At 35.1% G+C, this 25,000-nt stretch overlaps 1 protein-coding gene across 2 annotated transcripts in view; it reads right to left on the bottom strand.

Annotated features, from left to right (window-relative positions):
• Positions 1–25,000, bottom strand: part of LOC106883773 (protein broad-minded) — a 263,530-nt gene that overhangs the window by 178,613 nt on the left and 59,917 nt on the right. For both annotated transcript variants that reach the window (XM_089351129.1, XM_089351130.1), the window contains exon 6: positions 17,105–17,233. In XM_089351129.1, coding sequence (XP_089207255.1) covers positions 17,105–17,233 — 129 coding nt within the window. The remainder of the gene's footprint in view (positions 1–17,104; positions 17,234–25,000) is intronic.

Genomic DNA, 25,000 nt, shown 5'->3' on the forward strand with positions numbered 1-25,000 from the left:
ATTTGGTCTACTTTCATAAGAAACAAAACTAGATGAGATTAGACTTGATCTAAATAATAACTCCTTGACTTGATAGATAATTATCTTAATTATCACTAATCAATAAGTGGTTAGTTAACATAAAGAATTCATCAATCTATTACTGAATAATGAGCAGTAATGAGTGGTCTACTTTTACTAATCTTGTCCAAGGCTCAGTTGAGATAAAAAAAGCTCCAGTTTGTTGGCTGTTCCAATTTTACTTCTACTTAAATTACTATTAGAGTAGAATAAAATCAAAGTATTTTGATAAAATGCTTTCAAATTTTGGCACAAGGCCAGCAACTTTGGGAGAGACAGGGGTGTTAATCGATTGCATCAACCCCAGTGCTCAAATGGTACTTATTTTATCGACCCTGAAAGGATTAAAGACAAAGTCAACATCAGCAGAAGTTGAACTCAGGATGTGGAGACAGACAAAATGCTGCTAAGCATTTTGCTTGGCATGCTAATGATTCTGTCATCTTGCCACCTTTTAAGGTCATTTCTGGTACAAGGCCAGTGAATTTTGAGAGAAGAAAGACCATTTCATCAAGTCCAATGCTGAACTGGTATTTATTTTATTGCTTCTGAAATGATGAAAAAGCAAAGTTGGCCTTGGTGCATTTGAACTCAGAACTCCCCTGGAAGAAATGCCACTAAGCATTTTTTTCTGGAGTGTTAATAGTCTGCCAGCTTGCCACCTAAAGTATTTTAATAAAATAATAAATACAATAAACTAGCAGACAATCCAACAATGACACCTCTATGTAGTCACTTGACTTGCTAGAAGTAACTGTAAACCCATCCTTAAATTACACTCTATTATCTTATTGAAAGAGCTGGCCAAGACTGGATTGGCTTCATTCATACATCTACTTAACCAGAGCTAAGCTAGAACTAAACAACAGTAACAAGGCAGAGGAAGGGATGGTTTAAGTAGGTAAGCTGGTTAGAAATACTGATTCTTAGGAATGGACAAAGAAATATGTATAGCAGAACTGTTTTAAGTTCCGGGAAATGTGGTATGAAGTAGTTATAGCAGCAAAGAACTGAGGAGAAGTGACTGAAGAAGAAACAACCCATACAGAGCTGTATATTAAAAGAAAATTAAAACTATGATACTGATGACAATATGACTGGGAGTTGTCTTTATATTATTATCCGTTAGTCTTAAAAAAAAGGGACCAATGATCACATGCAAACATGTGCTGGGGGCTTTCCCTGTCTTCATACCCTTAATTGCTTTATCTACCAAAGTACTGTCAATTCAGATAGCTGGTCCCTCAGTTGAGTCAACATTTGGCAAACTCTCTTTCTCTCATTCATTCTTTTCATTTAGCAACCTTTCATTGTGGCATCTCCAAGTCTATCTCTTTGTAGCCTCATTAAATGCAAGTGAGCCATCATCCATACAGATACATTTCTCTCCTATGACATTGCAGTTTTCTTTTACACACACACACACACATTCAAAAATGAAACTAGTAGTTGCCATTATCCTTTGCCATGGCTTATCATCAAATCTTCACCTATGAGTCTGCTAATTGTCTTTAGCAATAACTTTGTTATCCTTTTGATCAAAGAACTACCAAACACATACACTTTTCATTCCAATCCTTCCTTCAATTGTTGAAAAACTGGAAAGTACTAATATCCTTGATTGGGGATATTTATTTCTATATTTTCTAACCTCTCTCTCTCTCTGATGACAGCATACTTAGCTTATAGAATGCTTACACAATATCATAATCCACATATTTGGCTATTCTAGAGAAAGCTGTGAGAGACTCTCTTTTTATCATAACTACTCTGCACTATGCTTATATTCTCCATTGCAATTAAATGTTTCTTTGAGTGACGTCAAGTGTTTTGCTTTTTCATTTTCTATTTTAATCAACATATGTGTGTGCCAGTGCTGCTGGTATGTAAAAAGCACCCAGCACACTCTGTTAAATAGTTGGTGTTAGGAAGAGCATCCAGCTGTAGAAAGAATGCCTCAACAGACAGCTCCCTGCTATTCAGCTGCATGTCAAACTTTCCAACTCATGTCAACATGGAAAGAGGACATTGAACGACAACACCGACGATGATGATGATGATATATATATATATATATACACACACATTATCACCATCATCAAGCTCCCTTTAACTAATGTGGTCAGTCTGGGGTCTACTCTAGACCCTTTGCAGTCAGCTGTTGACACTAGTCTCTGTTATGCATAGCAGGGTCATGGTGTTGTGACCTGTCCAGTCCTTGGTGTTGTCAGACCAAGGTTTTCTCTGTTTGCCTCTCTTTTGCCCTCCCTCAACTGTTCCCTGAAAAATGATTTTGGACAGGGAGTTGTGGCAGATACCTGAATGTACCAGGCAAGCTGTTTCTTTTGTGCTTTGTGAATGGGATGTGAAGCAACCTTCTCAAGCACTCAGGCTGAAATGCCTGGATTCTTTATTGCATGTCAGTTCTCACACCCATACAGACCTGGGACTTGCACACATTGAATCTAGTTGGAAAACATATGGAGATGCTTTTCCATATATATATTGAATTGACAGACATTTCTTTCTCGTCATTGTCACTGTTGGAAATCTAGTGAAGCAGTGAAACATTGATTAACTCAGTGGAACTCTATTTCAGCACAAATATTCAACATGGTTGCATGCAAATATATATAAAAATATGTGTGTGTGTGTGTTATAAACAAGTATAACAGTAAAATAGCTCTTAATAATTCTATATATTAACCATTTTGTTCTGATGAAATACACTCAATTAATTTTGAAAATAATTAAGAATTTAGTGTAATAACCATTATTATTAAGCTTGTGCTAAGTGAATTAGCATGAAATTTTGATGGAAGATTTTAAATTAACTCATTTTAAAAGAGAATGTTTATGTTATAGAACCAGGAGTGGTCTGAGGCAGGTTTGCATCAAACGGGTTAACACTGAAATAAAAATATATTTTAAGAGAGCTTTATTACTGACAGGTGGAGTTATTGTAGTGTAAAAGTGTTTTATGTACATGTAATGCAGTAAAATGATGTTAATACATGCAGTTATTGCAGTGAAAAGGTGTTTATATATGCATCTATTTCAGTGCAAAAGTGTTTATATATGCACCATTGCAGTACAGATGTTAACAAATACACCACTGCAGTGCAAAAGTATTTATAATCTGCATCTATTGCAATGAGAAAGTGTTTATACATGCCTCATTGCAGTGCAAAGGTGTTTATACAAGCATCTATTGCAATGCAGAGGTGTTTTTATGTGCACTTATTGCAGGACAAAGGTGTTTCTACTTGCACCTATTGCAATGTAAAAGTGTTTATATGTGCATCATTGCTGTGAAAAGGTGTTTATATGTGCACCTATTGTAGTGCAAAAGTATTTATATCTGAATCTGTTGCAATGAGAAAGTAATTGCATATATGCATCACTGCAGTGCAAAGGTGTTTATACATGTATCACTGCAGCATAAAGGTGTTTATATCTGCATCTATTACAGTGCAAAACTGTTTATATGTGCAGCTATTGCAGTGTAGAGGTGTTTCTAGGTGCAGGTATCCCAATAGTGAAGTGTTTCCTAAGCCAAACAAACAAAACAAATATCGATCTGTTTCTAATGGTATTAAACAAAACCTTTACAAATATTTCACATTCTTTCTCACTACTTCTTCCACAATATCAGACTGACTGGTTCCTTTCATCTCACAGACATGTCTCCTCACTACACAATTATTATTTCAATGTTTAGTTGTCATCATCATCACCACCACCACCACCACCACTGACATCAACACCAGATGATGGTGGAGTGCAAGAATTGGGTGGAGCATACACCAAGTTACTTGTGATACTTAGCAATGTCCCTCACATTCCGTGTTCAAATCCTGCCAGATCATCCACCCAGGGTTGATAATGAAATAAATACCAGTGAAGTAATGGTGGAGGAGATGATCTATTTAATCTATTATATCTTTTCACACAAATTTATAGCTCTGTATTTGTGAGCTGGCAGGATTGTTAGCATATATATATATATACACACACAAACACTTTTTTACTTGTTTCAGCCATACAGGTGTGGTCATGCTGGAGCACCACTGTGGTTTTGCTGATATCCTCAGTCTGGGGTGTTTTACACCACCACTCCTGTATGTGCCTTTGTCCTGTCTGTTGGCCCATTTGGTGTATAAGGGAGTTTGATTAAGCTGTGCTTTCTTTTCTACTCTAGTCACAACATAAGGCCTGGGGCTAGTTGATTACATTGACCCCAGTACTTGACTGATACTTATTTCATCAACTCCAAAAGGATGAAAAGCAAATTTGAACTCAGAATGCAAAGATGGATGAAATGCTGCTAAGCATTTTGTTTGGCATGTTAACGATTTTGCCAGTTCACTAAATATCATATAACAAACCACATAACAACAAAAGAAGTAGCTCCTGGTATTATTTGAAACAGAGGACTAAGCTTATTAAATGATACAAGCATAGCACACTTACATGTTTACATACAGAGAGACAGACATAGATATATGCATATGTGTATATATGTAACACAACCTCCCAAAACTAGAAACCATTATTGAGGCATTATCTAAACTTAATAAAATTATTTATCTAAGTAAATCAACCAATATCAATATAAGTAATCACCATAGACCTTGAATCCAATCCACAAACACTTTCAGTTTTATGAGAATGAAGGACAATTCAGAATAACGAGATCCCAAGACATAAAAGATTCACTAACAAGCATATCAAATATACATTTCCATCATTAGCTGCTAAATGAATATTACTATATGGATGTGAGTATGAGCAGTAACTGATGCTTGAACTCACAAGGTTGTAGGTTATAAACCAGATAATAAATTTAGTGCAGCTACAGAAGCTTGAGTTAATAAAGCTGTGGCTACAAACTAGGTAATAAATTCAGAGCAGTGATCTAATCTTTTTAAAGAGGCAGAAAATACAGCTGCTAATGATCACAATAATGAATTGTAATATATGTACAAGATCATACAATTTAGAACGAAGGTACAGTTGATGAAATTAACTATAATACTTAACAAGAAGTTATTTTATCTACTCTAGAGCTGTTAAAGATAAAATTGATACAGTAGAACTTGAACTGAGAAATAAAGAGACACAAACAAAACCCAAATTGTACTTTGTCCAATGTTCTAACAATTCTGTGATTCCACCACAACAATGATTATTACAGTTATAATGATTAACCTATATTTATATATATGCAACCTTAACATCAGAATTCCATTGCCAAATTAGCAATCAAATAAGTCTAGTTTGATTATGTTGAGCTGTCTAAAGGTAAGACCAATCATTTCTACTCTAATTCATATCCTCAAAGGATAAAAGAACATTTGTTAAAAACTCTCTTTCTTTCAGCTGTTGAGCTTTGAAAGGTTGTAAGTCAATGATAACCATTCAAAGCTTAATGGATAGGAAGTAGTTTGAACTTTATAAACATCATTGATTCAGTTAATGTTAACATATTTAATGCAGGGAGCATTATAAAGGTAATCAGAAGCAGCTATATGCTGAGTGAGAAACAATATTAGTTTAATCATTTGGACATGATATTGTAGTAGGCACGTGGAAGTGGTGTTGTGAGTAAACAAGCATTTAAAGTAGTCCAAATGTGTCTGGGTTATCTGACCTTACAAAGGTTGTATTCACTGCTGCTTGCTTTTAAGAATTCTTGCTTTAGGCAATAAGTGTTAAACACAAACAGTCATTTCAAGATGCCCTCTATCAGAATGGGGAATGCATTTCTCACCTCTTGTCTATCATCAGCACTGTGTACTGTAAGAGAGACAACTCTGAAATGACTTTGGAAACCTTCATTTGTTTATAGTAAATCTGCATCAAAATCTGAACTGAATCATGTACATTATCTCAGTGATTCTCACAAGTATAGTGAAGTCTGTTCCTTACTGATGAGGTCACAATAATATAGAAACATATTCTCTTATGCTTCCCTACTCTCTATTTCTAGTTGGTTTGTTTATTGCTCTCTGCATTAAATACTAATTTACTGACTATTCTTAAGGCAGCAAGCTGGCAGAATCATTAGCACACCGTGGAAAAAATTTAGTGGCATTTAGTCCATCTTTATGCTCTGAGTTCAAATTCTGCAGAGGTTGAATTTGTTTTTCAACCTTTCTGGGTTGATAAAATAAGTACAAGTTGAGTCCTTGGGTAGATGTAATCAACTTACTCTTCCCTGAAATTACTGGCCTGAAGCCAAAATTTGAAACCAATTTAAAGATTATTCTTATAGCATCTTTAAAGTTTATTTATAAATATCACAGCTCAGTTTACATGCCGTAAATAGAGGGATTGTAGATAGAAAAGAACTTGCCTGTAGTCAGCCCTACAAAACCAGAGATGCTATAAAATATTCAAGAATTGTGAACTGAAATTTCATGAATTGGACTGCAGCTTCAACAGGGTTGTCACGGTTGACATATTTTCCAAGTCCTATCAACTTGTAGAATCATAGTGATTACATGTGAAACCTACTTCTTTTCACCATATTGTAAAAACAAAGAAAAATTCAACATGACAAATTGACTTGCTAAAACTAACAACCAAATCTCCTTTACAATGCATTCTACCATATTAAAAGGATAAGGCCACACCAGATAATTGTAGATTGTCATCATTTATGTTCACTCTTTCAATGTCCACTCCATTTATGTCCACTCTTTCAATGCTTGCATGTGTTTGATGGAATCTGTTGAAGCATATTTTCTATGGCCAAATGCTCTTCTTGTTGCCAATCCTCACTTGTTTTCAAGCAAGGGAACATTAGCCCCCCCACCACCACCACCAGTACCACACACAACACACTTCTGACAAGGCTTTAGTCAGCCCAGGACTGTAGACAAGATGCTTGCCCAAGGTGCCACACAATGGGACTGAACCTGAGACCATATAATTAGGAAGCAAGCTTCCCAGCCACAAAGCCATGCCTGCACCTATTTTATCTGAACAAAATATGGAAAATATAGTAACAGCAGAAAAGTCTTTGGCCATAGGTCTGTATAATTACAACTGAATTGGACCTACACAACAATACACAACAGTAGCTGAAAACATTTGGTAAACCACTAATTGTCAGGCATACTTTCTTGATATTCTTTTGATGTTGACAAAAGAAAAAGAAAATGCTTCTCTCTCCACAAATTACAACAATACCTGGTTGTCTGAGAAATCTCTGCAAAGGTTTTTGTTGCTACCCATGTACATAAGCTTAAGATCTCATTACCATTGTGAAATGGTTGTAAGTTGCAAGAGATTAGGAATTGCAATGAGAGCTTTTTTTGTACTTATCTCAAAGAGTCTTTGTGGCTATCATGACAATTCTACTTAATAACAATGGTCAACAACTGAGGAAACTCTATAAGTCTATGAAAACCAGAAATTTTATTTTAAAATATATTTATGAATTAATCCTGGAAGTATACATTGTCTAGCTTTGAATCTTCAACTGTTGTCATGACATCAGTATGCTAGCTATAAATAACTTTTGAAATTATTCAGAATCTGATGTGGTGTTATTATTGTGTCGTCTTTTCCCTTCTTTCTTATGCGTCTATCTGTTGCAAACTAATTATTAGGTTTCAACAATTATAATTTCACAATTTTGTAAATGTGCTGCTGGTCAAATGATTACAATAGTTATAATTCACATTTTTCTTTATGATATCTTATATATATATATATATATATATATATATATATATATATATATATTACAGATAATGCTGGTGATGATGATAAACCTATTGAATAATAATAATAATAATAATAATAATAATAATAATAATAATAATAATCCTTTCTACTAAAGGCACAAGGCCGGAAATTTGGGAGGAGGGGACTAGTTGATTACAATGACCTTAATGTTTCGCGGGTACTTAAGTGAAAGGATGAAAGGCAAAGTTGACTTCGGCAGAATTTGAACTTAGAATGTAGCGATGGGCAAAATATTGTTAAGCATTTTGCCCAGGATGCTAATGATTCTGCCAGCTTGCTGCCTTAATAATAATAGTTTCAAATTTTGGCACAAGGCCAGCAGGTATAGGGGTGCGGGTAAGTCAGTTCATCAACCCCAGTGCACAGCTTGTACTTATTTTTATCGACCTGAAAGGATGAAAGCAAAGTCAACCATGATGGAATTTGAACCCAAAATGTAAAAACCAGAAGAAATGCAGCTAAGCATTTTGTCTGGCATGGTAATGATTCTGCTAGCTTAACAATAACAATAATGATAGAACACAACAGATGAGATATTGTATTCATCATCAAGAAGGACCTATTCATTGTAATAAATGTGGTATGTATGTTTGATACCATAGTATAAAAATTAAAAGAAAAGAAATGTAGAGATTTACATTGACAGTATGAAATCTTTAGATGCTTGAACAAAGAAATTATTACTGGAGCCTTGGGAACAGTGACAAAAATCTGAGAAGAAACCTTGAAAATCTTGATCTTAATCTGGGAATAGGATACTGTATAGAAAACATGTCTACATGTTTCAGCAATAATTATCTGAAAGTCCTGAACACAATGTAAGAATGAGTATGAAGAACAAGGAAAAAACCTTTTATACAGACGGTACAAAATGCTTTTCATACTAGATGCATAATTAAACAGAGCACACCAGTAACTCTGTGAAACAACAAACTAAATAATGATAATAATCCTTTCTACTATAGGTACAAGGCCTGAACATTTGGGGGAGAGGACTAGTCAATTACATCAACCCCAGTGTTTCACTGATACTAAATTTCTTGACCCTGAAAGGATGAAAGGCAAAGTCGACCTCAGCAGAATTTGAACTCAGAATGTAGAGACGGGTGAAATACTGTTAAGTATTTTACTTGGCAGGCTAAAGATTCTTATTTCTTTACTGCCCACAAGGGGTTACACACAGAAAGGACAAACAGATTAAGTCGATTATACCGACCCCAGTGCATAACTGGTACTTATTTAATCGACCCTGAAAGGATGAAAGGCAAAGTCAACCATGGCGGAATTTGGACTCAGAACGTAGCAGCAGACGAAATACTGCTAATTGAGAAAGACTTGAAAGTGAACATAAGATCATAATCATGTGAAGTAAATATAACAAATAATCCAGAATCTTTGTCCGGTACTGGATTGATCCCAAAATATAATCAGTTCTTGCCAGTCATGAGGCCAAACATCCCTGAAAGCTTCAACTGAATCCATCCAGTAATTCTTGAGATATCTTGTCCACAGACAAACAAACAAACAAACATGACTGAAAACAATACCTCTGCCTTCACTAAGGTGGAGATAATAATAATAATAATAATAATAATAATAATAATAAAGCTTGATAAAAAAATCTCAGAGAGCAAATACAAATTCTGTGGAAAAAGAGGAGAAAATGTTAACCATCTTTTAAGTGAATGCAGTAAGCTGGGAGAAGAAAGAACATAAATGCAGGCATAACTGTTTTGGTAAAAGACTCCATTGGGATGTTAGCCAAGTTTGTTGATTCAATGTAACAGAAAAGTGGTATGAACATGAGTAAGCGGTTATGATGGTGAATGATAATTAGAAGATTTTATTGAATTTCTCCACAAAGACTAATCATATTATTGAAGCAAGGAGACCAGATATGATTGTAGAGTACAAGCACAAAATAAATAACTAAAAATAAAACAAATAAACAAACAGTGTAAGATACGAGACTTTGCCCTATCACATAACAATAGAATGGATGCCAAAGAAATTGAGAAATATCAGGATCTATCCAAAGAGATAAAGAAATGGTAGAAGATAACGGTAATAATTGTGTCTGTGGTAATTGATACACTTAGCACAATACCCTGCAGTTCATATAGCCAAAAGCTGTCTCTTTAAATTACCACGAAATTCAGGTTCTCCACTTTTTAGAGGGTCTTCTAGTCTCTTATATGCTTTCAGTCTGGGTTCACTCTTTTCTTTTTTATTGTCCTTGACAGTTCCTCACATTTCTCCAGTCTCCATTTCCTCTCCATCACTGCAAGATGACAGGAGCAAAACTTCTGCCTTTTATGAGTTAAACAAACCTACAACACAGGCAATTTTGGTGCTGATTCATTTGTAAATAACATCTGTTAATATTGTTAGGCATAGGCATGGTTGTGGTGGTTAAGAAGCTCACGTCGCAACCATGTGGTTTCAGGTTCAGTCCCACTGCACGGCACCTTGGGCAAGTGTCTTCTATTATTGCTCCAGGCTAACCAATGCTGTGTTAGTGGATTTTGATAGATGGAAACTGTGTGAAAGCCTGTTGCATATATATATACATACACACACATATATATATAAATAATTAAGGTGACTAAATGCAATTCAAAACAAAAAGGAAATAATTCACCATCACTAAAAAGTGCTCCTTGCACCCTCTGTCACCTTTTTTTCACAGTGAATTATATATATATGTATGTGTGTATGTGTATGCATCTTTGTCCCTCCCACCATTGCTTAACAACTGGTATTGGTTTGTTTACAACCCTGTAACTTAGCAGTTTGGCAAAAGAGACCAATAGTATAAATACTGGAGTCAATTTGTCCAACAAAATCAACTAAATTCTTCTAAGTGGTGTCCCAGTATGGCCGCACTCCAATGACTGAAGTTAATAAAAGATAAAAGATTGTTCAACACCGCAGCTGATATAAACAAAAATTCCCATCTGCCTTCCCTCTTTATGTCTTTCTTGACCTTTCTGAAGGGCTCACTGTCTATAGATTTTTTACTGTATTATTGGAGACAACTTAGCTGTATCTGCAGTGAGGTTGTGGTTGTGCTGTTGTTGAGATTGGTGCTGTATCTCAATTGTGTGGAAGTGATTAACATAGTGATGCAATCCATCCACATCACAATTACACTGTTATTGTGCTGTTGGTGTTGCAGTTAATTCACTTAGAAAGTTAGGAATTCTTGGCTGAAGTTACACCAACTTCTATTGTTGTCACCTTTCTTTCATTTTTGTTCTTGCTGTTGTTGTAGGTGTTGATGTTGTTATTGTTATCACTGCTGCAGTTGTTTAAGCTGTTGTTATAGACATAAATTATACATCAGGTCATCCCATAAGTTCTGTCTGAATTTTGAATAAAGAAAACAAGTAATCAAATGTTACATTTAATTGAAATTTAATCATCATTGTACTTTTCCTGATTATCTATGACTTCCTTCCATCTATTTACAAGCTTTTTAATCCCATCAATGTAAAATTCTTGGTTTCAAAGCGAAGAACTCTGAAATGTCAGTTTCGACCTCCTCCTGGCTTGCGAAAGTTATGTCCCCCAAATCATTCTGTAAACTACGAAACAAATGGTCGGGAGAATAAGATGAATGAGGAATTTTTTCCCAACCAAGCTCTTCGAACTTCTGTGATGTGATCTTTGCAGTGTGGGGGTCATGCATTGTCCTGATGAAACATCACTCCTTTACGGTTCACTAAAGCGGATCTTTTTTCTTTAAAGCTTGGTTCAAACACTCTAATTGCTGACAGTACACTTGAGCATTGATTGTTGCATTATATGGTAACAATTCAAAGTGAATTACTCCTTTGCAATCCCACCAGATAGAGAGAAGAACCTTTTTCCCATGAAGTTCCCTTCTCAGTTGTGGTTGAGCTTTTCCCCTTTTACCAAGCCATTGTTTACGACATTTAACATTTCGACAGAAGATCCATTTTTCATCACCAGTCACAAGTATATCCAAAAAAGACGAAATGAGTTCGCGAGAATGGAGAGAAGAGCAGATATCAACTCAGGATTTGCGGTTGCTTTCGGACGATTCATGAGGTACCCATTTTCCAAGTTTAGGAACCTTTCCAAGTTGTTGAAGATGAGGATGAACAGTTGTATGATTTGAATTAAGCTTTATTGTCAATTCTTCAACTGATAATGCAGGATTTTCTTCAAATAATGCCTCAAGGAGATTATCATCAAACTCAACTGGACGTCCTGTTTGATCTTCATCTTCAAGGCTGAAATCACCACTTCTGAATTTTGCAAACCATTTCCTGCAAGTTCTTTCATTCAAGCATTTTTTCCCATAAACTCAGTATATGTTTCGAGTCGCTTTGGCTGCAGAGTTTCCTTTTTTGTACTCATAAAGTATTATGTGCCTTAAATGCTCTTTGGATACTCCATGTTAGAAAGGGTATTAATCAAAGAAATTTTAATTCTATTATTCTGTAAAATAATATCTAATTAGTTTAAATGTACACAAATGCATAAAAATAATTCTTAATTCCATTAGACATTCTAAAATCCTATTAAATTTCATTCAATTTTAAAAAAGGTAAAATCGGACAGAACTTATGGGATGACCTGATATATTCACATAATGTTTCTATAGCTGAAGCTCTCCTTTCTAAATGAGAAATACTGTTTATTTTCTCCCTCACCTCTCTCTCTCTCTCCTTTCTCACTTTTTATGATCATTCTTTCTCTCTCTTTAGTCTGTAATTCTCTCTTGAAAATTATGAAGTTGTTGTTTCCATTTTCTAATTCTGAGGTTAAAAATTGGCTGAACGTAAATTTATATGAAAACCATGCAAATTTTCTCAGAGGGGAATCTTACAATTAAAAGAGACTTACCAAAACTCAGCTGGTCTTTTCCTATATCTAATTATACAAAATCTTTTTAAATAATTAAACTCTTTCAGATCAAAAAGAGCAATGTTCTGTGAAGATTTTTAGAGATAAACAGACTGTAGCTTTCAGATATGGCAGTAACAATGATAATATTTCATTTTTGTATCAATAAACAGGACTTGACAGCAATGAAAGAACTACTATCAAGGCCCAGAAAGTTGTTACAAAACTGCAGGATTGTAGAAAGTTAAATAAAAACATGGGAAGTATCAAAGACATTCTACATTATAATGAAAGGAATTATTATTTTTAAAATCAGACAAAATCATGGTTCCAAATTTTGGCACAAGGCCAGCAAGGTCGAAGGAGGAGTAAGTTGATTATGTTGACTTCAGTGTTCAATTGGTATTTACTTTGTTGAACTCAAAAGGATGAAAGGCAAAGTCAACTTTGACAGAATTTGAACTCAGAAGGTAAAGAGGGATGAAATGCCACTAAGCATTTTGCCTGGCGTGCTAACAATTCTGCCAGCTCATCACCTTAAAATTCTTTTACTCTTTTACTTGTTTCAGTCATTTGACTGTGGCCATGCTGGAGCACCGCCTTTTAGTCGAACAAATTGACCCCAGGACTTATTCTTTGTAAGCCTAGTACTTATTCTATCGGTCTCTTTTGCCGAACCGCTAAGTTACGGGGATGTAAACACACCAGCATCGGTTGTCAAGCGATGTTGTGGGGACAGCCACTCCTGCGCCTATAGAAAAGATAATTAAATTAATATACAGGGTGTGGTGAATAAACTGTTGTCTAAATTACGCAAAAATGAAAATAACACTGACATCTGATTTTAACAGACATATTTACCAAAATTACATAAAAATATTTTGAAATACTAAAGAGTAAATTTATTCAATAAAATCGCCAATGGCTTCAACCACGGCCTCCAGACGACTTCAGAATCTCCTGCAACTCTTTTGGACAATCTCCTTGTTTAAGTTGGTCAATGCTGCCATAACCCTTGCCTTTAGTTCATTTTTGATGTTACAAGGAGTTTTCTTGGTCTCTCACTCAGCTGCACCCCACACATAATAATCAAGAGGATTGCAGTCTGGTGAGTTAGATGGTCAGATATTAAGGGTGATGTGGTTGCAGAAATTGTCTACCAGTCATGACTGGGTTCTCCTGCTTGTGTCGCATGGTGCAGAGTCCTGTTGCCAGACATAGGGTCTTCCAGCAGCCACCCTCTTGACCCAGGGCAGCACTACCTCCTCCAAGCACTTGATGTAGGCCTCAGTGTTGAGTCTGAGGTTGCATGGGAAAATGAATGGAGGCATAACATTGCTATCACTAGTGATCATTCCAAACACCATGATGTTGACTGGATGTTTGATTTTTATCACTCTTGGTACATGTCCACAGATTGCACTGTACTCAGATTGACACCTGAACACTCTGAAATATCCATATTGGAGCTTCTGGTGCAAATGCCAAGCAGTACAGCATGTCATTTCCAAATTTCTGGCATAGTGAATTGAGTCATGGTGCTGTTTTTCTCACAGACAGTGCCCAACAGACCCTATTATACTGTGTAGTCAACAAAATCAAGAACAATGTGCATGCACAAAATTAAAAATATAAAATGGTGACAATTTACCCATCACACCTTGTACATATGAACACACAATATAATTAAATTATATGTAATTAATAAAAAAAAAATCGACAAACAAAGGAATCTCACCCACACATAAATGGAAAACAAATGCCAAGGCAGGATCAGAATATTCCAGGAGTCAGTCTGTCCCCCACTCTGCATACTGGACCTGATGCACCCAAAGGTGTCCATAAGCATTTTCTATTTTGGACATAGCATCCTGCTTTCTCTGGACACATGTTTTTTTTCCTCTTTTTTTCTGGTGATGATTGGCTGTTATCTTTTATCTTTTACTTGTTTCAGTCATTAGGCTGTGGCCATGCTAGGGCACTGCCTTGAAGAAGTTTCAGTTGAATGAATCGAACCCAGTACCTGTTTTGTTTGTTAAGCCTGGAACTTAGTCTATTGGTCTCTTTTGCCAAACTGCTAAATTACAGAGATGTAAACACCAGTTGTCAAGCAGTAACAGGGGAAATTATAGACACAAAGACACACACACACACACAATGGGATTCTTTCAGTTTCTCTATCAAATTCCCTCATAAAGTCTTAGTCAACCCAAGGCTATAGTAGAAGACTGAGTTGGAACCTGAAACCATATGGTTGGGAAGCAAGCTCCTTACTACACAACCATGCCTGCACCTATTGCTGAAGATTTCACCAAAAGTCTATTAACTCAGGGTCCTTCGAATTCTTCAGTTAACTCTTTAGCATTTACATTAGTCACAAGACCAAGAATTTGAGGAGGGATCAAATTGATTACATCAACCCCAGTACTCAACTGGAACTTATTCTATTGACTCCAAAAGGATGGAAAGCAAAGTCAACCTCAGTGGAATTTGAACTCAGAACATAAAGACAGAAGAAATATCGCTCACCATTTTGCCTGGTGTGCTAATGATTCTGTCAATAATAATAATAATAATGATAATAATAATAATAGACAATAATAATTATAAACAATGATAGGATTAAAAAAAATGAGGAAAATTTCTCAATGCTAAAAGAAATGTAAAACAAAATGTTTAAAGACATTAAGAGACAAAAACAGATAACAAAATAAGCCAATATACATTAATATTCCCATCCTTAAATGCTTATAAACATTTCCTTATTTGCATTAAGATTTTATTTCTGTATTTTTCTTCTAAACTACAAGCAGTTTCTTCAAAATTGTTAACTCTAGTTGCAAGAGTGAAATAAAACAAAACAAAAAAAACATCATTTTTTAAAAAAAAAGCTTTCTTTTTTTTAAATTGATATTTTTTATTTTGATTTGAATTTTTCAAAAATATAAAAAAAACTCAAATAGCTTTTTAATTAAAAGAATATTTAATGAAATAAAAGAACATGAAACAGATTAAATAAAAATGATAAAATGAAATAAATACAACCAGTGAACCTAAGAGCTGTAAACAATGGAATGGACAAAGACAGCTAATACTTAGAATCCTAGCTTTTGGCAGAAAAATGTATGAAGTAAAATTCATCAAAGAAAACAACTTAGAAAATTCTTTAGTTCAATAAATAAGAAATTGGATTTTACTTGGCATAAAAATCACTAAACCCCCTTTCATTATAGCTATAATTTATTAAAAGACAAAATGCCAAATAATTTCATATATCATTTTACTCAGGTGGTTCTTAAGCTTGTCCTTTTCAATTTATTTGTTCTGCCATTTATCCATTCTTCTTAAATCTATACTTTTCTTCTTTCCCTATCTCATTTTACTCATTCTTTGTGGGCACATACGCACAACACATAACCTAAGCAATCAAAACACAAACCTAGCATTCACACTACATTAACCTAACACTCCCAACCAACTACTATTTTCCTCTATTACAACCACCATCTGCTACATTATTCAGAGAAGACTCCAGTCAGTTTCTTATAAGCATAATTCAAAGCTTGATATTATATTTCCCCAGCCTGAAGAACCACTGGATGAAACTGCTAGTTATTGTGATATTCTGATTTTCTGAAATTTCTAAGTAAAAATTATTCTTTAGAAAGTATTGAAAGCACTGAGTTCGTTTTTCTTAGTGATATGCACAAAAAAATACTCAAAATCATCCTCATTTACACACATACATATGTGTATGTGTATAACAGACTGTCCACTGCCACAAGCCAGCATAATACAAACCCTGTAACTTGCAGTGTTTTTATGGTAAAAGAATAATAAAAACAAGGTGGGTAGATCTTATTCCCAAACATTTTCAACAACTAGCCATATGCTTTCCATTCTAAAATGATTCAGATTCTGATATTATGGGCTGTAAACAGCATAGCACATCACTCTGAAGTGAAATTATCTTTCCATATCACTTTCATTCACATCAAAGAAATTTTTGTTCAAAAAGATGATATATTTATCTGTTTCTATCACACATTTCTTCTTTTAGGAGAAAGATATCAAGTCTCAAGGTATTTTTTTTTTAAATTGATTCCTTTTGAAAAGATTAGTTTACAAGAGGAACACATTGACAAGTCATCCATCATAAGGTTGAGAGCTGGAATGCTTCAATCTAAAGGATTCTGCAAATGTTACATTACGGTTGCAATTTACTTAAAAAAAATTATAACAAAAAAATTACTGTAAAAATTAAATAATAGAACAGCAAAAAACTTGAATAGATAATTATACATAAAAAGAAAAAAAGGTAGTGAAGTGAAAGAAGAAAGTGAAGGGAGAAGAAGAAGAAGAAGTGAGGTAAAAACCACAGCATTAAAGGCAGATTTCATTGGTTACTTACTGATAGTTGTTCATCAGATTCACAGAACACATCAAACAAGTGCTGCCTGATTAAGGACCAGTGATCACTGCCAATTATATCAGCTGCCATTGATACTTGCTTCAATGCTCGCATAGCTTCCCGGCGGCACTGAAAATATACATTCCAATGCACCAACAAGTGCTCATTTAGAATTTGATTTGGAGTAGCATTTTGAATAATTTTTTTTCAGATACATCTTAACACAAGTTTTCTTTGTTTTTAGGTTTAAATATTTTTTATAATCCATATTGAATTATATTTCATTAAAATGGAAGTTGAATGAAATTAGCATACATGCAGTAAGGAGATGCAGCCGGTACTCGCAATCCCCAAACCTTAATTAGAAAAAAGGGAATCTAATGATGACCTAGATATAGCAGTAAGCTATATCTAGGTCATCTGGTTTTCTATTTAAGTACAGCTGCAGCATCCATGTTAGAGATACCACTTCAAAGTTTAGCTTGCCCAGGTGTGCAAAGAGGAAGTTTTAATTAGTCATAATGGAATGTAACACACATACAACATATATTCAAACATTTTTTTCCCCCCTCTTTTTTAATTAATAAATTAAGTTTGGAGATACAGTAAATGTGTAAAATAATATTTTCTGAAGCATTTTGTAAAATGGAATTTCAAAAGATTTGAAATGGGGCCATTAAAATTTGTGACATGTTCATAATTTGTTTTTTGCTTTTTTTTTTTTTTGACACTAATAATATACAGTGTGAGGATATTTTGAACCATACCTACAATCATCACTAACACTGCTACCACCAATGCTTTTTCATTCAATTTTTCTTTTAGCAAGTGTTGGTCAAATCTGGTATCTCATCTCAACAGTTTTAGACTGGATCTAAACATTTCTTTCAAATTTTTTAACTCAGTCTCCCTCTACCATGCCCATCATCAACTATCAATCAACAACACTTTTTGACTCATTTGTATGGCATACCCAAATTTCTTGTATAACACCAGCAAATGTCTTTGTTATCTAGTCACTCTCACCACTCCTTGCCTGTCCTCAGCCTTTCATTTAATAATGAATCTTAATGAACTTATTTTCTCCAATTGTTGTAAATCTTTTGTATTCACTGCTCATGTTTCAATGCCATAATTACATTATTTTATGCACATCTTACAGAGTCTCTTTTTAAAATGGAGAGACAAAACCTGTTGGTAACAAAGCAGAGAAATGTGTCATGCTCCTATGTATCAGGCAATGCCTGAAACAACAATAAACCCATGACTAATACCTTAATCATTTAAATATAAAGGGTTACAGAATATGAAACATTGAGTTAGAGGTTGCTTATGAAGCAGAGAAATATTGGTTTCCAATTTTGGCACAAGGTGAGCAGTTTTGGGAGAGGGAGTAAATCTATTAATTTGATTCCAGTGTTCAACTGGTACTTATTTTACTGATCCTGAGAAGATGAAGGCAAAGTCAACCCTGGTGGAATTTGAAATCAGAACATAAAGACAAATGAACTGCTGCTAAGTGTTTTGTCTAGCACGCTAACAATTCTACCAGCTTGCTACCTTGAAGCAGAGAAATATTAATATGGCTTCATTTCTTGAAGCTGTCCAAAACGTGTATTCTGGTTCTGTTGATAATAAGGAAGTGTAAGGTAGTTATTTGTTCTAAGTTTAAATAGGTTTCCATTTAAGTATATACAGGTATGTGGGTATTTTGAAAATACCTCATAAAGTGATGACCATACCCTGCTGAGTTACAGACAACACTTTGGTAAGGCATAACACCTGTTCAGCTACCCTGCCAAGGAATTGGTGAAGTCATGGGACAGCAGCATGACAAATTGTGAAGAGGTAGCAGAAGAGCTCAACTGAGCCAATGGTGCTTCTTAGACTGATTCTGAGCAGAGGAATCCTAGAAAATCAACAGTCCAGATCACCAAGTTCTATCAAGAGAGTAACTGCAATGCATCCATAGAGGTGGCATCCATGGTTGTGTTATCAGCTAATGAATGATTGATTATGACTCAAGCTCCCAATTCAGATGCATAATAATGGAATCGGTTGGCAACAGAAAATCATGGGAATCTGTGAAAGCAGTGAAAACAAATATATAACTTGCAGGAGTAGAATCTCTGAGTTAAAAGTGAGACAAAAACAGGTGTCATCAGCTAAGAACAAAGAGAGGAATCTTGATATTAAGAAAAGAGCGAAGGGAATTACATTTTGTAGTACAGCCAAGTTGACAAAGAGATAGGTGAGGGAATACTTCCTCGATAAAACTGCTAAGGAAAATTTAGTAACAAGATGTCCTGCCTTGAAGAATTTTACTCAATGGATTCACCACAGTATTAATTTTTTAAGCCTGGTATTTATTCTATCAGTCTCTTTTGCCAAACTGCTAAGTTACAGGGATGTAAACACACCAACACCAGTTCAAAAGCAGTGGTGGTACACATACACACACACACACACACACACAATGGGCTTCTTTCAGTTTCCATTTACCAAATCCATTCATAAGGCTTTGGTCAATCAAGGCTATAGTAGAAGACACTTGCCCAAAATGCTACACAATAAGACTGAACACCAGATCATATGGTTGGGAAGCAAGCTTCTTGCCACACAGCTGCACCTGTGCCTTTATAGCCACACACACAATTTCCATTTACATTTTGTGTACAACCTAAAAAAATCAATGAAAACACATAGCATGTGTTTGCTTACCAACCACATGGTTCTGGGTTCAGTCCCACTGTGTGGCACCTTGGGCAAGTGTCTTCTACTATAGCCTTGGGCTGACCTTGAGAGTGGATTTGATAGAAGGAAACTGAAAGAAGCCCATCGTATATACATACATACACACATATATATATATGTATGTGTGTCTGCGTTTGTCCCCTCAACATCACCTGACAATCGATGCTGGTGTGTTTATGTCCCCATAACTTAGTGGTTCAGCAAAAGACACTGATAGGGTCAATTTACTTGACTTAAGGTGGTGCCCCAGCATGGCTGCAGTCAAATGACTGAAACAAGTAAAAGAGTAAACGAATATATATATATATTATATATATAATCTCATCATTTCAGTGTTCACATTTCCATGCGTGTATGGATCAGATGGAATTTACTGAAACTGATTTTCTTCAATCAGATGCTCTTTCTGTCACCAACCCCACCCCAGTTTGCATGTAAAGTAATATTTTCCGATGACCAGACATGCTTTCATGGAAGATTGGAAATGATAGAGATCACTTATATGATGGTGATGCTCATTAACAACTACCTTATGATGTCAAGAAAAGGAGACACTAACACACACACATACATATTGCTTCCCAACCACATGGTTCCAGGTTCAGTCTCACTACATGGCACCTTGAGCAAATGTTTCCAACTATAATTTTAAGCTGACCAAAGCCTTGTGAGTGGATTTGGTAGACAGAAACTGAAAAAAGCTTAAGACAGAAACTGAAAAAAGCCTAAGGCGGTGAGCTGGCAGAAATGTTACCCCGCCGGGCGAAATGCTTATCAGTATTTCGTCTGCCGTTACGTTCTGAATTTAAATTCTGCCAAGGTCAACTTTGCCTATCATCATTTTGGGGTCGATAAATTAAGTATTAGTTACACACTGGGGTCGATGTAATCGACTTAATCCCTTTGTCTGTTCTTGTTGTCTCCTCTATGTTTTGTCACTTGTGGGTAATAAAGAAATAAGAAACTGAAAAAAGCCTGTTGTGTACATATAAATGTATTTATCTATGTGTGAGTGTCTTTGTGTCTGTGTTTGTTCCCTCACCACTGCTTGACAAGTGGTGTTGGTGTGTTTATGTCCCTGAAACTTAGCAGTTCAGTAAAATTGACTGATAGAATAAGTGCTAGGCTTAGAAAAAATTAAGTCATTGGGCTGATTTGTTCAACTACAAAAAAGGAAACCCTTCAAGGCACTGCCCCAGCATGGCCACAGTTAAATGACTGAAACAAGTAAAAAGGATAAAAGATAGAAGATATATATACACACACATACATACACATTTACCAAATCCATTCAGAATTACTTTCATCGGCCCAGAGCAATAGTAGAAGATAATTGCCTTAGATACCATACAGTGAGAGACTGAACCTGAAGCTGTGTGGTTAGGAAGTAAACTTCTTAACCACACATTTGTACACACACACACAAAACTTTTTTTTAATGATTATTACAGAAGATGGAGTGTGGCTAGAAGCATTTATTAGCACAACAATTGTTTCAGCTTCATTCTGCACTGCTCTCTAGTGGGTGTAGGATGATGTAATGACACCAGAAACAAGGCACAGTGAAAAAAAAGCCTCATCAGGTGACGTAGGATGCTTCAAAAGTTACCAGATTCACATTCCATTTTTGCTTCAAGTTATATACTGATGGTAAGATGCTAGCAGTTCAGACACATTTGGTATATATATATATATATATATATATATATATATATATATATATATGTATATATATATATATATATATATATATATATATATGTGTATATATATATATATATCTTACGTAACTGACCAAACTATTGAACATTATTAAACATCACTGGTCTCAGTGTACTTTGCACTATTTTAGCTTTCGAATGATGCCATCCAGCTGGCTAAGTACACAGGTTAACATTCCCCCTGATTGAAAGGCTAGTCTGTTGCAGGGTTACTCATTTACAGCTGAGTGGGCTGAAGCAATGAAGTGTTTTGCTCAAGAACACAATATGCTTCCTCATCTGGGAATCAAACCCACAATCTAGTGATCATGAGTGCAACATCCTAACAACCAGGCTATGCCTAGCCAACAAGGTGGCATCGTTCAAAATCTAAAATGATGTAAACCACATTATGACCAGCAATGTATAACAACATCCAATAGTCTGGTCAATCATGTGATATATATATGCATGCAAATATGTTTATTTTATGCATAGCTAGTGAGTGTAGATAGTCAGCTTCACAGAGTTATAAATGGTTTATATTCTTGTTATTGATAATACTATGTTAATGCTCAAGACATTTAACCCTCAAATGGCTCAAACTACTTAGCTGTAAATAGGACCTCACCACAGAGTGGGAGTAACATGCTACTGTAAATTATATGAATGATCGGCCTAACAAAATATTAAATGTAACACCACTTCGTGGCCCCTGGGTTGTATTTAGCAGAGTTTGCTCAGTTAAAAGTTCTCAGTTCGAAGGTGATAATCTCTGAACCTGTCTCCTCTGACCATCACTATCCAAGGTAGTGATGGTCAGAGGAGACCACTGATTGTCCATTGAGTAAGAAGAACTGGAAGAAATGCGGCAAAGCATTTGGTCAAATACACTAATGATTCTGCTAGCTCACCACCATTGTGATAATAATCCTTTCTACTATAGGCACAAGGCCTGAAACCTTAAGGGAAGGAGCTAGTTAATCACATCATCCTCAGTGCTCAACTGGTACTTATTCCATTGACCCTGAAATGATGAAAGGTAAAGTCAACCACAGAAACCATCAATAATAAATGGCTATTATCTTAGGCACAGGGCAAGCAATTTTGAGGGGAGGGTTTTAGTCAGAACTGACTTCACTGCTTGACTGGTACTTTATTTTATTGACCCCAAAAGGATAAAAAACAAAGTTGACTTCAGCAGGATTTGAACTCAGATTGTAAAGATCTAGAAGAAATACCACAATGCATTTTGTCTGATGGTCTACAATTCCTGAAATTCTGGGGGATGGAAACAGTTGACTGAATGGACCTATGTACTTGACTGGGATTTACCAACCCTGGTAGAATGAAAGGTAATAAATAACCATCAGTAGTACCACAAACACTGTGAGTGATATATCAGGTTACATTGTTATGCTGAACACTGTCAGTGGAGATAACTTGGTGAGAGGTTGGATTCAGCAAGCTAACTTGCTCAAGAAAGACTACACAAAACCTTCTGTTGTATTTACGTGCATGTACATGTGTGTACACATGCAAGCAGTAAATGTATGTGTGCTTGTGTGTGTTTGTGGAACTATTCGATGGAAACCATATTATAGATTGACTTCAAATAAATCTTGTTGCAAGAAAACAACAGTAAATTCAACAACACAACCCCCACCACCAACCTTTTCCCCCACACCACCAAAAAAAAAAAAAGAAAATCCTTCACATTAAATTGCATTTCTATTATGAAATTAAGTCAATCCGACTTTGGTGGTACTTAAATTTCTCCTTAATATCGTTGTTCTTTATCATCTCAGAGCCCTTTAAGCGAGAAAAGAAGAGGGAAAAACAATGAACCCTACTTATTTAAAATGCCTTAATTGTATTTTATTTGGCAAACTGAATGCCTTTGAAAGCTTTTAGGGTCTCGGTAACGGCTTGGCTTCTTTATTCTTTTTTTTTTTACTTCCTTTACAGAATCTAGTCTTAACTTGTTTTTGTTTTTAGTGTAAATTGTTGCTCTTCCACAAAAAAGTATGGAATTTATTGTTGTTGTAGTTGTTACTTTTCACATTATTAGTGTTACTACTGTTGTTACTGTAACTATTGTGAAAGATTGTTGTTGTTGCTGTTATTGTTGTTGTTGCTGTTATGGCAATTGTTGCTGTTGATATTGTTATTGTTGTTGTGGTGCTGTTTATTGTTGTTTTGGTTGTTGTTGCCAGTATTGATGCAGTTGTTAATACTAATGCTATTTTCAGCAGACAGTGAGATCTAATACAGAACTATAGTAAATTCCTTAGATCCTATAGAGTGGCATTAATCAAATATATTCAATGAGAATACAATATACTGAATTTCTAATAAGTGCTCTTGGTTGGGAAATGTCTAAAACATTAAAGGTATTTAGACATTTAATAAGAGTGATTAGATATTATATTATAAAATAAGAGCAGGAAAATTACATCAAAAAAATCATCACATAAGATATACATCCAAAATAATATTGTGTTAATAGATGGATGTATAAATATATAAAGTATAATTATTTACAAAGTTTAAAATATCATAAGATTGTTTCATGAATGTGTTACCCTTTGAAGTGAAATCTAAAATTGATAATCATTATTAGGTAATACATCCACTCCTCAGAGAGAAAGAGGGTGTATTTCTGTGTAGTCAATTGAATGCTATTTAAAAATATATGAAAAAGATGTTGTTTAAAGATGTTGTTACTGGCATAGATGTGCGTTGGTATGTTCTTGTGCTAAAAAGTTTGGAGAAATAATATACATCCATGGTAAAATCCTCTGCAGTAATCCAAAATAGATGTGTGTAAATATAAATCCCATAATTCTGTTCTCTTCAATGTGTGATCCATGAATGCAGAAAATAAAAGTAGTTAAATTTTTGCCTTTTATAGTTGTGTATACAAAACTGGAATATATCGTTGTTATATTTTATGATATAATATAATATAATATAGTATAATATAATATAATATACTCTTTTACTTGCTTCAGTCATTTGACTGCGGCCATGCTGGAGCACCACCTTTAGTCAAGAAAATTGACCTCAGGACTTATTCTTTGTAAGCCTAGTACTTATTCTATCCGTCTCTTTTTGCCGAACCGCTAAGTTACGGGGACGTAAACACACCAGCATCGGTTGTCAAGCAATGGTGGGGGACAAACACAGACACACACACATACATACATATATATACATATATACGATGGGCTTCTTCCAGTTTCCGTCTACCAAATCCACTCACAAGGCTTTGGTTGGCCCGAGGCTATAGTAGAAGACACTTGCCCAAGGTGCCACGCAGTGGGACTGAACCCGGAACCATGTGGTTGGTAAGCAAGCTACTTACCACACAGCCACTCCTGCGCCTATAATATAATATCATATATATATATATAGATATATAAATATATACACACACATA

Source organism: Octopus bimaculoides, chromosome 4, assembly GCF_046866305.1.
Source record: "Octopus bimaculoides isolate indiv1 chromosome 4, ASM4686630v1, whole genome shotgun sequence".
Lineage (NCBI taxonomy): Eukaryota > Metazoa > Mollusca > Cephalopoda > Octopoda > Octopodidae > Octopus > Octopus bimaculoides.